The sequence below is a fragment of the Tetrao urogallus genome, assembly GCF_951394365.1.
Source record: "Tetrao urogallus genome assembly, chromosome: 1".
Lineage (NCBI taxonomy): Eukaryota > Metazoa > Chordata > Aves > Galliformes > Phasianidae > Tetrao > Tetrao urogallus.
The window spans coordinates 109658258-109673184 of NC_136813.1; the positions used below are offsets into that span (position 1 = coordinate 109658258).

General features: G+C 36.7%; 1 protein-coding gene across 1 annotated transcript in view; it reads left to right on the forward strand.

The window, feature by feature from the left end:
* ABI3BP (ABI family member 3 binding protein) overlaps positions 1 to 14927 on the forward strand; it is a gene marked incomplete at both ends in the record, with an annotated part of 128690 nt that overhangs the window by 22913 nt on the left and 90850 nt on the right. Inside the window, 3 exons of the mRNA XM_079548626.1 lie at positions 1833 to 2012; positions 9907 to 9975; positions 11623 to 11755. Coding sequence (XP_079404752.1) covers positions 1833 to 2012; positions 9907 to 9975; positions 11623 to 11755 — 382 coding nt within the window. The remainder of the gene's footprint in view (positions 1 to 1832; positions 2013 to 9906; positions 9976 to 11622; positions 11756 to 14927) is intronic.

Here is a 14927-nt window from a genome sequence, read left to right on the forward strand (position 1 = left end):
AATTCTGTAATCCCCATATGAAGCTACTGGGGACATGCAACTTTGGACACCAAAAAAGTTCCAAACAGCAGAAACCAGGAAGGAACATCAACAGACTTCCAAGTCATCTAATATACGCCATAATGATACTTAGTAAAGCATTCTATGTGGCATCAAAGTTTAGGATTATTGCCTCTGATTGATAACAAATTACATTTATTAAAATTAAGTATTCACCTAAATTCCATTTTATAGTATCTTACTGCAGAGAGGGAAGCATATATGAAAGGATAGTCTTTATTAAACATTTGTGTCTAAAAAGGAAGGAAGGCTTATAGTATTTGATTCAAATGTGAGATAAATAGACTTCTGCATTAAAAATTTTAATCAGCCACAAAAAAAAAAAAAAAGATTTTTTTTTAAAAATTACTGACTATCTTATTTGCATTTTAAGTACACAATAGTTTTGTAAACTATCCTCAGTTGGAAGAGACCCCTAAGTCCAACTCCTGGTTCCACACAGCACCCTATGTCTGAGAGCATGCTGATAATATTTTTTATAATAAAATTGCTGATAATATTTTCATGTAATTGCAGTGTGATGATAAAAGAAGTTGTTTCCCAAATGAGGAAGGGACCATCATCCTTTTCCCCAGGATGGTGCCTTACCACTGATAGTGGCAGACAGTTGAGGTGTCTCAAACTACTGTCATTTCCTGGGATATGGCAAAGTAGCCTTTGTAGAATTGGGATGGCTTCCTGAATTTTTTTCCTGAGTTCATTTACCTGATCGCTCTTCAGACAAAGGGTTTAATTGGAGGCAAATGTTTTCCATCAGTTTTGCTTACATCCTTTGTATAAAGGAAAGGGGCACGAAGAGTTTGGTCTGGGTCTTTTCAGACAACTGCAGGTACTCATCACTACTACTAAATCATTTTCAGAAAATGGGATTGTGGCCTCTCAGTAACTCCAGTCATTGTATTTTCTCCAGAGGAAGAGTAGTTAAGTGATTGCTGAGAACCAGTTTGTACTTGTCTTAAGAAATTTTGAATATCAGTCTGCATTTATCTCTGGAAAGAAGAGAGAAAGGAGGAGGGATGTGTCAGGAGAGAGAAAGAAGTTATTGCTCTACCCTGTTGTGTAATGACAATTCATACATCTCTCATTGTTTTTCTTTAGGTTTAGCTTCTGCAGTAAAAGGACTTTATGAAAATTTTATAAACATTCCAAACATTCAGTGTTTTAAAATGTTTCTTGGAAATTCTGAGTAATGTGTATGTGTTAGTCTAGGTGTTGTAGTTTAATTCCAACTAGAAAATTACATTTCCTTCTGAACGCGACTGAAAACAACTAACTGCTGTAGCATTTTTATTCAGACACAGTTACCATTCATCCTCTAATTTTGCAATAAGTCTTGCTGCTATAGCATCCTTACAATTTTTATTTTATTTTATTTTATTTTATTGCTTACAGAAGAGAATGATCTCCTGACTTGCCATTTTGTTATCTCTGGATCCTAAATTACTGCTATAACTCCTATATTTAAAGGAAAAGATGTTTAAATTTTTTCTGATTACTTCATTTATATTTCTACAATTGTATAAGAAGCTGCTAATGATATTACTAAACTGATGAAGGGAAAAAAGTAGGCATGTTAGAAACCACAGTTAAATGCAACAGCTTGTTTTCTAAAACACACTGAATTGCCATGAGAATCTACCTTCAAACAGTTGTTTGTTTGCATCTAACAAACTGAATAGTCTTATGTTGCTATAATGTCATATTCTGTTACTAAATACGTAATTACAAGAAAATACATTTTGTTCTTCTCTTATTTTTTTCTCTTTCTGTAGTGAAAAGACAGAGTCTGAAAGTTCAGATCAATGCAACAGATGACACTGTTTGCATGAGGTATCTTCGACCAAGCCAAAACACCAAACTTGAAGGTTTTGTCCTGGGTTACGGAAGCAGCTTCTTCTCTAATCAGTACATTCCTTTACCTTCAGATGGAAGCACCTACATAAATGAACTTGGTAAAGTATTTTTCCTTTCCATGTTACTGTTGTCATGATGTGGAAACAGACCAATGAAATTATGAATCTTTGGGTTTCTTAATTTGTGTTTTTATTGGGGTATTACTTTGGCTTTTTTTGTGTGTTTAAGGTTAGTTTGGGAAGAATTTCAGATCACAATGTTTTTTTAGGGAGAAAAATTAAGTTCTTGTTGTTTGGAAGAGCTTGTTATTTATATGTGAGGATTTTCACTTGGGGGAATTTTTAATCCTAAAAGAATGAACTCTATTGACTGCATTACAGATAGTATGAGACGATTTGCATAAATCTGCAGTTATGTACATGGGAGATGTTTATGTTTCTATTGTAGCAAAGAAGCAGAAATAAAACAATTTTAAGTATTGTGTGGTTGATTCACTTTAATGGAAATGTTTATAACAAAAGGATGCATTTTCTTGTAGGGGCACATGTTGCAGAATAACCTGTACATTCTGTGTCAGATGTTACAAATAGAATTCTGTGAGTTGTAAGGAAGAGTTTAAAATGCATTGGAAATCTTGTATTTTGTTGATTGGAACAGGAAACAAAGAGTAAGTTAGGTTGTCTTTTTAACCCTGGATTGTCAGTATCGATAGAATAGCAAACAAGGAGAACTGGATCAGTTATAATTTTCTTATAAAACATTGATTTATTAGAATTTTACATTATCAAAAATCTGTCCAATGTCTGAGAATTTCCCTATTGCTTTCTTTAATCTTCCCTAGCCTGAAATGAATCCAGAATCTTCTGTTACCCTCATCACTGCAATGTCAGTGACCTTTGTGTAAAAGAGAGCAGAGAAAGCATGCATAAATGTAGAAGTATCAGTTGCATTGTTTTTAATGTGGTAAATCAAGGCGATTCTAGATGTGTGCTCCAGGCTGAGAATTAAAGAGTAGGAAAGGAGATAAATAAGATGTTAGACATAGAATAATTACTAAGAATCTTCATTAGATTTCTCTGGAAAAGGTTGACTTCTTCCTTTTCATGAGTTGCTATTTCTGTGATCTTTCTGTACTTTTATCACAGTACAGTGTTTGAGTTCATAAACATCACTTAACCTGTACGAATCTAATGTATGCCATCTTTCAACACAGCTCAGTAGAAATGATGTACGGGCTTCTCCGTAGAAGTGGGCATGAGTAATACCCGCATAGCTGTATTACAGGAAGAGTGGGAGTTAGTATTTTTCACATACTTTGAGATCCATGGAAAGAGGAAAAAGCTCTGAATGTAGTCACATGTAGATAGTTTGCCCTTCTCTCCATTTAATACCAGTGTTACTACCTAATGATTTGTGAAACCATATGAAAACATAAAGCTGAATGTCACCTGGAACATATTGGTTCTTGGTAACTTTCATACTAACATCTAGTGACAGGAACTGTAGACACCTTTATTTGGTTCTGCAGTCCAGTGGAGTGGCTAGCTGCATGCATATTCATTAATCTTACAGTTAAGCAATCAAAATCTTGAAGTAATGAAAAATCTTGAAGATGAGAAACACCATTCTATGTACCCCCTCTATTGAACCTAAAACATTTTCTTTAGTGCATCTGGACAATCCAACACAATATAAGAGAAAGGCACAAGTGATGAGTAATACTGTCTTAATTATTTTAAAGGAGATTAATATCAAAAATGTAATTCACTCATGCTAATAAAAGTTGTTAGTAAGTTTTCTAGTTACAGTAAACCTGATTATAAGTTCTAAACGTCTAATAGCTAAAAATGCAATCTGTTAGTACTGCTAGCATTTCCAACTTGAAGAAGATGTCATCTTTGATAGGAAAGGAATAAAAGATACTAACAGTAATAGGTATATATTTTAAGTTGCAAACATTTGTTTAAAGCAATTAACAGTACTTTTGTTAAAAATATTGCTTTTAGTTACAAGTTTTAGTGTTACATTACATGCTTAGTATATTTGTTCAGGGAATTTGGAAGCAGAGAACACAACATATTTCCCACTGCATTAATCCTAACACAACATTAAACAGCAGCATTGGGTATGCTAATGTATGGATATAAAACTTGAGCTAAAAGAAGAAACATTTGTTGTGCTTTTGGCTCTGTTTTAGAGTGACATACAACAGAGTAAAACAGAAGACATTAGTGGCTGCTAGCACCTCCCATAATTTCAGGGACTGGGTGCTTCCAGGATGGTTCTTAGTTTTAGGAACTGTGGATAGGTTTAATTCTATCACTCAGAGATCAGACACTGCTTATGTGAATGCTGGAAAAAACCCAAGATATGGTAGAGGGGCAATATTAATATTCTCAAGACACTTTCCAAAGGTACAAGAACTCCTAGGCCATATTGTTAAAAATCTTTGGTTGCTTCTTGTGCGTCTGGAACATCTCAAGTGATGAAATTGGCCTGGTATTCTATCTTCATATTAAAACAAGCATTTTTATTATTGTTTGGTTGGTTGGTTTGGTTGTTGGTGTTTGTTGATTTTTTTTTTTTTTTTTTTAAATTTCACCCCACAGATATTTTCTATTCTATGTTTTAGATATTCTAGTCATTCAGATGGTACTGTGCGCTTTGCAAAGGCTATGATCCAAACATTTTTCCCCACCACAAAACGAGTTAGGCTTCTAGAAAGGTATTCACATTCAGTCCAACAACTCTCTCAGTCCTCTCATGCTTCAGCTTATCCCACTTTTACAGAAAACAGATGGAATTTACAGGCTGCACTGAAAAGTGATTGATTACAGCTCTTTCTAAACAGTATGGTAGGAGTGAATTCCAAATGTGAAAAGATGTTATGGCCTGTTTAGACCTAGACTAGCACAATTTAAGCTTTTTTCTCACTTGCCAGTTTTAGTAGTTCATGGATAGAGAAGACCTTTCCTGATAGCCTTAGAGACTGAAGCTGACTACAACTTTAAACTGGTTTAGTTGCTGAAAAATAAAGATTAGAATTGGATATTCAAGGGCATTTGGTGGTAACCAGAGGGTATGTTTCCCCAGCAGGATAGGGGAATATTACTTTAGAACACCGTTTTGTGAGAACATGACTAGATCTGGGAGAATGGATTTCTCTGTCTATAGAGAAGTGAATCCTGATTTGAGAGTATTAACATTGTCAAGGAACATGGTTTAAAGGGGAAATACTGGTGGTAGGTGGATGTTGAACCAGATAATCTTGCAGATCTTTTCCAACCTTGGTGATTCTGTTAACATTAAACATAAAGTCAATAAGATTTAATTTTGCGATTTTATGAGATTACAGAGGTATGTTTATATATTTTGAAGTAAATAAATGAGAATATGGTCTTTCTCACTTCCAGGAGAATCACATGTCTTTGTAGAAAGTGTGACATCCACTTGCAGTTCATCTACTAAACTACTCAGCTCCTCCTTGGAGTGGTTCTTCTCTTAAAATAATTTTGTTTGTTTGTTTTTTCTTTTCTTTTGCATAGAATAATAGAATCATTAAGATTGCAAAAGATATCCAAGATCATCTAGTCTGACCATCCACCTGCCACCAATGTTGCCCGTTAACCATATTCTTTAGCCCCACATCTACAAACTTTCTTAAACACCTCGAGGGATGATAGCTCAATCACTTCCCTGAGCAAGCCATTCCAACAACTGATCACTCCCTCAGAGGTTTTCCTAATATCTAAACTGAACCTCCCCTGGTGCAACTTGAGGCCACTACCTCCAGTTCTATCACTAGACAACTAGGGGAAGAGGCTGATTCCCACCTTGTCACAACCTCCTTTCAAGGAGTTGCAGGGGACAATAAGATTTTCCCTGAGCCTCTTTTCCAGGCTGAACAATCCCAGTTCCCTCAGCCACTCCCCATAAGATCTGTGCTCCAGATTCCTCACCAGCCTTGTTGCTCTTCTCTGAACAGACTCCATGGCCTCAGTGTCTTTCTTGTAGTGAGGGATCCAAAACTGAGCACAGTATTCAAGAAGGACGATCACATCCCTGCTCCTGCTGACTACTATTTTTGATATGAGCCAGGATGCCATTGGTCTTGTTGGCCCCATGAGCACACTGCTGGCTCATGTTTAGCCGAGCGTCAACTAACATCCCCACATCCATTTCCTGTGCACAGTCTTCCAATTGCTCTGCCCAAGACTGTAGCATTGCCTGGGGTTGTTGTGGCCAAAATGCAGGACCTGGCACTTGGATTCATTGAACTTCATCCCATTAAACTACACTGCAGCTAAACTGATAACTGAGCCAGTAATTGTGTAATATCATCCATGAATTAGGAATTGCCTGCAGATAGTATGTAAAAAAGAAGAGTTCTGTTGGATTTCCTGAACTTTTAATGAGCTTATGCTGCCAATAAACTCTTGAGCAGCTTTATTGAGCTGCTAGACAGCTCAATTTGAATTAACCTGAAGTGTAAATGACAAAGGTGAGGTAGCATTAAAGTTTGGTATGAAGAAGTATCAGGGTGCAAGATGTGTTTTCCTTGGTGCTGATGATACTTCACAAGCTTACATGATAGTAAATGACATTATTGTTGGTCAAGCAAGCTAAATGGATGGTGTCAAAAGATATCAGAATTTAAATTCAGATAGACTAATAAGCAAGGTGAAAAGACCCATCCAAATGTTCTGTGCTTTATTTAGACTTCCAACTAAATCTCTTCAGTCTTCACAACTCACAAAGAATATTTCCTTGAGATTTTTACACTAGTTTGATCTAACTCGGTTAGGAAGACAATAAAGTCAGTCTCCCTGAATGTATTGTTACTTTTGGAAGAACCCAAATAATTGGATGGAGACAATGAAATTTTGTAAGAATGGACAGCAAATAGCAATTAGCTAAAATCTGAACAAAATGCATTCAAAGAAACAGTTGGACCACTTTGTTTAGCCTTTCCTTTACTTGAAGCAGACTGTGTAGTGATGAGGAGAATGTACTGGCAGTTCCACCTTGTAGCAAATGTAATAATTTGTGCAAGAAATTTACATGCAAAAAGGGAAGAATTCTAATATCTCCTTGAACACAAAAAGTGTGATTCAGGGATGTCTGCTAGATCAGTACTTAGTTTAAATTAAGTAAGCATTAATTCAGGACTTGTCACTAGTTAGAAAGCATAACTCACAGTGTATAGAATTGTTATATTAGTTTGGATTTGTGACATGCGTTTTCATTATATTCCTCAAGACTGGTTGTCTCTCCAGTCTGTTCAGGTGGGTAATGAAGTTTATTTAATAGTTTTTTATCATGAATATCACAGAATCTTAGTCAAACAGTTGCTTTTTTCTTTTATAATGTTGCCAAAGTATTGGTTTATTTCTGTGAACTTAGCAGTCCTTGAAATGTTTCTTCTGTAGAAAATTGTAGACACAATGGTAGGTGTAGTGCGCATGTGCGCATGCGTCTTTCAGGCTGCTTGAATGAAAAAAATACTGAGTCACTGGAGTTGTTCAGAGAAGTATTTCGTTTACCTGGCGATGGTTCATTGAGCTGTAATAGGTGTGGTGCTTAAAAGAAATGACAGATTTAAGAATATGTATTGAATGTATATGCAGGTGTGTTCTCTATGTATTGAATGCCATAGATAGAATTCCCAGTGTTTTACACATCCTGGTGCTTCTAGTCTGTGAGTAGGATTCCCTCCTACTGCAGAGGTTATTTTTTTGAGTGTACATGACCGTCTGAGTGTAGCGTTTTGCTCCAAACTGGCACTGCTTTATTCAGCTGTGAGTATTTAAACTTGAAAGAGCAATACTGATGACATACTGGAGCCACCCAAATGAATTATCAAAACAAAAAAATTAAAAAATAAAAATTAAAAAAAATGGAGAACTATAACACTAAGAATCAAGCATGGATTTGTTGGTTAGCAATCATCTGGCACAACTGGTCATTTTCCTACTGAAGACTTAAGCCTGTCACTATTTGGACTTTCGATTTGCAGTTTCAAGGGGTTTGTACAGAAACAGTTGTGTGCCAGCTGAAACAATCTGCTAACCATGGTGTTTGTCACTCCAACCTTAATAGTGGGCTCTTAGCAGGTTCTAACAGATCTCTAATGTTCATCTTTCAGTATCAGTTCATCAAGAAGGCATTAAATGCAAGAAAGCTGGAAGAATTTGGTATTGAATTTGTAAATATATTTCAAACTAAACTTGTTCAAGTTCATGTAGTTCTGTAAAGATTAATCATTTAGAATATTTTCAACTCTTACAAGACCACACGTGTACTTACTGTATACTGGATATATAATTTTACAAATTCTGAAGAGTGACTTTTGTAATTTACAAGGTTTGAAAATGTTGGTCAGAACTAATGATATTGTATGTCAGTTACTCTGAAAGTAATGCCTCCTATTTATTTTCTTAGAAACTACATCAGCTACAAAGAGCACAATAACAATATTTGATAGAGGGAATTCTCAGCTTCAAAACACTGTTTTTCAGCATGAGCACTACTACCATTAGCTTTTTTTTGCCAGCAATGAGCAAGAGCCAGCACAATGTGCTCATAAATATCTTCACCCCTGGAGGCAAACCCACTCTTTCACAGCTGCTATCACAGTGTTATGAATATGTTGCCCACACCACCGGTCTTTCATTGGTCTGAACAGATGGAATTAAGAAGGCACCAAATACAGAATATACTGTGGTTGGACAGTCTGGTCAAGATTGCCAATGTATTCCTCAGTATTTAAAATGGTCTGGCATCTGGTGTTATGATGTTGCAAGCAAAAGGTTGTCTTATTCTCTTGCCTGAATATGGAAATTTGAGTCTTTTCAGGAAATCTGGAAAGATCGTCCTTTTCCAATCCCCAGAGACAGTGTACATCGCTGTACCCACTGAGAGCTGCATCTTGAATGTTTTCTTCAATGGAGAATTCACATATTGCCACTCCGTGGACTGCTGTTTTGACTCCGGCTCACAATGATAACACCACATCTCTTCACTGCTAATGATGTGATTCAGGAACCTGTCACCTTCAGCCTTGTATTGGTTCAGTAGGTCCTGGCAAACTTGCATACAGTGTTATTTCTGTTCCTGTGTGAGAATTCCTGGGACACTTATGGTGAAAGCTTTGCAATGTTCAAAGGTTGCCACTGTCATTTCCTATGCATTAAAGCCAATATTCAGCTCTGTGTACCGTTCCCTGGTCGTAACCCATAAATTCATGTGGATGAGCCGACCGAGATACTCTGCATTTCATGGATATGGAAGCTGTACATGGCCATCCAGAGCATGGTTTATCTTCACATCACTGTCACCATTGCTGAAACACACCATCCACAGCCTCACTGTGCTTACATCCAGTGTTTGATCTCCATCAGCATTCAGCGTCATGAATATCAATGGGTGCCATTTTTTCTGCACGGAGGAATTCAATGACACACCACTGCCATTTCAGATGCCATTTTGACATCTTGCCCTTCTGCCCCACCTGTCACATGTCAAGAAAATGTGGGGGAATATTGATGGGAAGATTCACCCTCTACAGCCATACCACCAGCATCCACCTCTGATGTTGTGGGCCAATGTAATAAAATAGGAAATACTACTTTTGGACCAGTCCTCATAGTCATGTTGTTTAGCACATTGTGAGAATTAGAATGTTCTCCCAAATATTCATGAATGCATAGCATGAGGAAATATTACTTTAAGTTTTGTTGGTTTTATTTTAAAACAATTTTTAAAATTCATTTTAAAATATAAACTAACATGTAATATTTAAGAAGAGTTTGAAGTAGTGGCTAGAATATTTCTGAATGATTTTTGAGTAAACTTTGAAGAAAATGTGCCTAAAGACCCTTAAAATTGGATATCAAATCTTCACTGAATATTGGACTTTTTCTTAATAAATTATAGGTTAATCCCTGTCTCAAATAAATGTCAAATCTACACTAATTCTTTCTTCATTTATAGATGCAGAGCCACGGTATTTGGTTTCAGTGAGACCAGCGCGTGTTTCAAATAACAAGAAATCTTGTTCAGGTATTTGAGCACTACTGAATCTCTTTCTTCAAGTCGTTTTGAGGAAGATAATATCCTGTTTTTACTAGGTTTCTCTGAAAACGTATCTGTAACTGTAGGTGACTTACTGAGATGCGTGGGAAGGCAAAATGCATACCAATACTTCCCAGACAGTAGTTAGTTATGAACGTGGTGTTAAAAATGTGAAGGTTGTACAGTACCTGAAGACGGTTCTTGTAAAAAGTTCTGCTAATGAGAATTGAAAATTAGAGTATTACAGAAAAAAATTTCAGTTAAGAAGTTTAAATGCACCTACGTGCACTGGTTGAAAGTGCAGATCAGATTTTCATTGAGCTTGTTGAGCGAAGAGATATTAGGATCAAAAGGAATGAAAAAAAATCACTGTTTCAGTGGCTTAAACTTTTGGGGAACTTATGGTCATGTGTATATTTTGAGGAGTTATAGATCAATCAGATATTTTAAGTATGAGCAAATGATACAAAGAATATATGAATTTCCTTTCATTCGTCCTCTTTCATACAACTAAGAAACTAAAGTTCTGATTGGGTAGTAGCAGTCCATAAACCATAGGTCCAAAATATTTGCTCTAGATCACTTCTTCATTTCCAACTATTTGCTGGAAAATCTTCTGGAAGTATTTAAAAGCTTTTGAGCATCATGTGAATAAAGTTGTTTTTCCACGTGATGGATAGTTGTGCTTCTTCATTCAGAGCAAATTTAATCTAAGTATCACCCAAAATGTAAGTATCTTGAATGTAGTATGTGGTTAAAAAACAAAAATGTCCTAGATACAGACACCAATTCAGATCTGCGTACAATTCAAAACAACAGAATTTTTGTTGGTCTTATTTTATTCTTGATGGAAAGTCCTGTCAACAGTATAAATTATCTGTGGACACACCTGTTGTATTAGTAGGAATCCTGCCAAGAAAACACATTTTTTTCCTGTCACACAGAAAGAGGAACCTTCTAATAATCTGAATTATGTATATACTAATAATACAAAAAATAAACATTAAAGTTTTCATAGTCTCAAAAATGAGACATAAAGAAAACTTCCAGTAAGGCAAAACTGTTCTAAAGTTTTGTAAATTAATCTTTTCTGCTCACAAAATAATAGTAAGATGTGTTATTTCTTTTTGATTCACCCTGAATCTACAAGTCCGGAAGTGAAAATCCCAGTATTTTCCAAGGTTGGAATACATTCTGTGTAAGTTCAGGGAGGACCTAATGAAACTCCTCTTTATGTTGCCTCTTCAGCTTGATTGTGTGTCCAATGCCTGTTTGTTTTAAGCACTCTCCCAAATTCTTTTCCTGTTGGTTTCTAGATGTATCTTCCCTTCCTTTCTGCGAACTTCATACTGCACTTTTTACTCTATTCATGCTCAGCTAGCTTCAGAAAAGGAGCAGTCTCTTTCTTTCAGATATTTTGCTTGCTTCAATGAGAAGCCATCAAGCAGATCAGAGACACCCTCCAACCCCATTTTTAGACAATGTTTTAGAAATGCTGAGAACAGTTGACCCCTTTCCTTGAAATTCAGAAGAGAAGTAGGTCTTCATTTATTTGACTACCTAACTGCAAAATCTTTCCCCTACATAATGCAAGATAAACTAATTTATAATTGGAATTACATGTTTCTTACCTAGGTCGGAACAAGAATCAAAAGCCTCTGCAGCTGGTAGTTGGCACTCTCACCCCAACTTCTGTGTTCCTCTCTTGGGGCATCCTAGTCAACCCTCAGCATGACTGGACAGCAACAAGTAACTGTGCTAGCGACAGGTAAAATAACAGAAAACAGCTTTTGCAGTGATAATGTTTTAATGTGACATTTCAACCTTGAAGCTGTGCAGGTTGTTAACCAGCATAGCTGAAGAAAAATGACAGTGTAAATTAAAACACTGCATTAGCTCTGACTGTGAAGTTTTCTTCTTTACTTAAGTTAGTGCTTAGCAAGCCTTTACCTGTCTTGATAGCAAATTTAGTCAGGTGCCTATGTGTCGAAGTACAGATCTTACTGTTTCACCATAGATCCTTTATTGTTCTTACAGCAGTGGTCTTGGCTCTACCTTTGTTTGCATTTGAACAAATTGGAAGAAACGTTGTTCAATGACAGGAGATATGTTGATTTAAAGTTGGCTAAATAGAAGTAAAATATGGCTTTTGTTGTGCTTTAATAGGAGAATGGCACCTTATTTTAATACTGTCTCATTTTTACTTTCTATGTTTTGTCTTATCACTTCCCTACTTCACTGATATTTCCATTAGAGTACAGCTTTCATTAATTTTCTATTTTAAGTAGAAGTTCTCTTATATTACAATATTTGTTTTGTTGTGATTATTTAATGAATGTGTTCAGGAAGTCTTCCAAAGTGAGAGTGTTAAGAAAATCACAATGCTAGTTAGCTTCAAAGACAACAGCAATCCTACATTTTTGAAAACTTTTAGCAGTTGGTAACATGTATTTGCAAGTACTCTTGAAGGTGCTTTTTATGTTTTCCCTGTGATTTTAGTATTCTTTTTGTATTCTTCCTTTTATGACAAAAGAGTATTTTGATCTTCATTTACTTCCTGTTAAGCTCCATACAACTCAGCAGTGTAAAACAAACAAACAAAAATTGTGCACCACATTAAGGATGCGTCTACATCTGGTTTGCAAGCATCAGCATCATCTTTTTCTTTATTGCAATCATGGAATCAAAGAATATCCTGAGTTGGAAAGGACACATCATTAAGTCCAATTCCTGGCTCCACACAGGACCACCTAAAATCCAAACCCTATGTATAATGCTCTCTATGTTTGAGAGCATTATACAAACACTTTTTGAGTTCTGACAGGGTTGTGATATGGGGGTCAGGCTGTCTAGCCCTAGATGACTCATCCAACCTAGACAGACCTTTATTCACACTATCATTTGCCTGCTTTCAAGTTCCAGAACCTGATGTATAAGGGCATTTGTGTGGGTGATGTATGCACGAAATGAATTTGCTTGCTGCTCTGAGAAGAAACCTGCTTCCATTCCCTCGTCTCTTAGGTCCCCTCCTTGTGCCTCGTGGCAGAGGGCAAGAGATCCTTTATATCTTTGTAGTGACTGGCTGACATATTCATATCAAGGATGGCAGAGCATGATTCTGCCAATCTGTCTCCTCCTCCAATTCCCTGTTGCTCTTCAGCTTGGTCACCTCCTCTTGAAGCTCTTTCTTCTTTCAGGCTGAGCAATTCTCCTCCCACAGTTGTGCACTCTGCTGCTGACAAAAAATTTGGGCACACCTAAAAAAAGGGGCTCTCCTTGTTCCGTCAGGAGAACTCTGGATAGCTATGTCAGTTCCTGTGGATGGAGAGGCTGAAGGGGATTTAGAGGGTATGGCTTCTTGCCTAGTGAATACGATGACACCATGACAGGAGTTCTCTGCAAATAGGTGACATGTACTGTTGGAAGCAGCAGAGTGACAGGACCTTCCCTCTGCACTCTCCTGCACCAACTGTGGCACCATGCTCTGGCTGCCCACTCTGGCCATAGAACTCTTCTGTGTGTGTACAGGCCTTTACTCCTTGCCAGCCATTCTCTGAGTGGTGCTAGGTCCTATTGGGAACTATCCTGTGGTCTCCACACCTCAGAAAGCTCCCGTGCACTGCCACTTCCACTCTCTGTAATGTTGAGAAGAAATTTTTTTGCCTTCATTTTTCTAGTTTATCTATATGGTTCACTCTGAAAGTACTGCCTCCTATTTATTGTCTTGAAAACAACAACAGATACAAAGAGTACAATAACACTGTTTGATGAAGTGAATTCTCAGCTACAAAACACTGTTTTTTGGCATAGTCATCGCCATTAGGTATGCGTTTTCACTAGTGATAAACAAAAGCTCGAATGCTGTGCTCACAAAAATTTGTACTAGCAAAACTGCCCCACACTTTCACAGCTGCTATGACAGCATCATTGCTAGGAAAATATTGCCTGCATAGTTCATTGACTTGAACAGATAGAACTCAGAAGGCACCATATGCAGACTATACTGTGGTTGTAGCAGAAGACTCCAGCTAAGATTAACAGTGCGCTCCATGATCTTTGAAGTAATCTGCTGCCTGGCATTATCATGTTGCAGGAGAAAAGTTGTTGCCTTCTATGGCCTGACTCTGGAAGACTGAACCTTCAACATAATTAGTGTCATGATGGAGTGGTCGGAGTTGATGTTTTGTTTGTGTTTCAGGAAATCCAGAAGAACTGCCCCTTTCCTAAAACATGTAGCAAAATCAGTTGTCAACTGTGATAGTATTTTCCACGATTGGCCATTTTCTTGTCATAGTTTGTGTTTTAATAATTGAGCAGGGATTTCCCTATGTTCTGCAGTCACCTTTCATGTATACTCTACTCTTGGAGTGCACATCTGTACATTTGGCAAAAGGAAGTTTATGCATTTACAGAGTTTTATTGGCATATTAAGTAATTTTAATCTGGACCTTAAAACTTGATACATTTTTCAGTGTATTAAAAATGTTTTTGATTGTTTTGTTACGGTCCCTTCTTTTACCACGTTATATTTTCCACAGAATATCTGTTTTATTTGTACCTTAAACTCAGATTCCTTTTCTTTTTGTTTCTGAGTTATTCTCAGGCTTGTAGCAGGGTTTTGAATTTCCATTTATTTCTTGGCCTTAATTTTCCTCTCCAGAAGCCACTACCAGAAAAAAAAAACAGCTGGATGGAATTCATCCTTTTTCAGTGTAAGATTTATGTTTTACAGTATGTGAAACAAATCTCAGTAATACTTGGATTAAAGAATTACTAAATATCTCCGATATTAAAAACAACAACAAAATAAACAAAACCACAGAAAACCACACTCTAATTTGGCAATGATACAGTCTGTATATTGAAAAGGATACTAGCAAGCAGTAGAGTGTTTGTGCCATAACTCAGCATTTACATTGTATTGTTTTATTCTGGTTAGT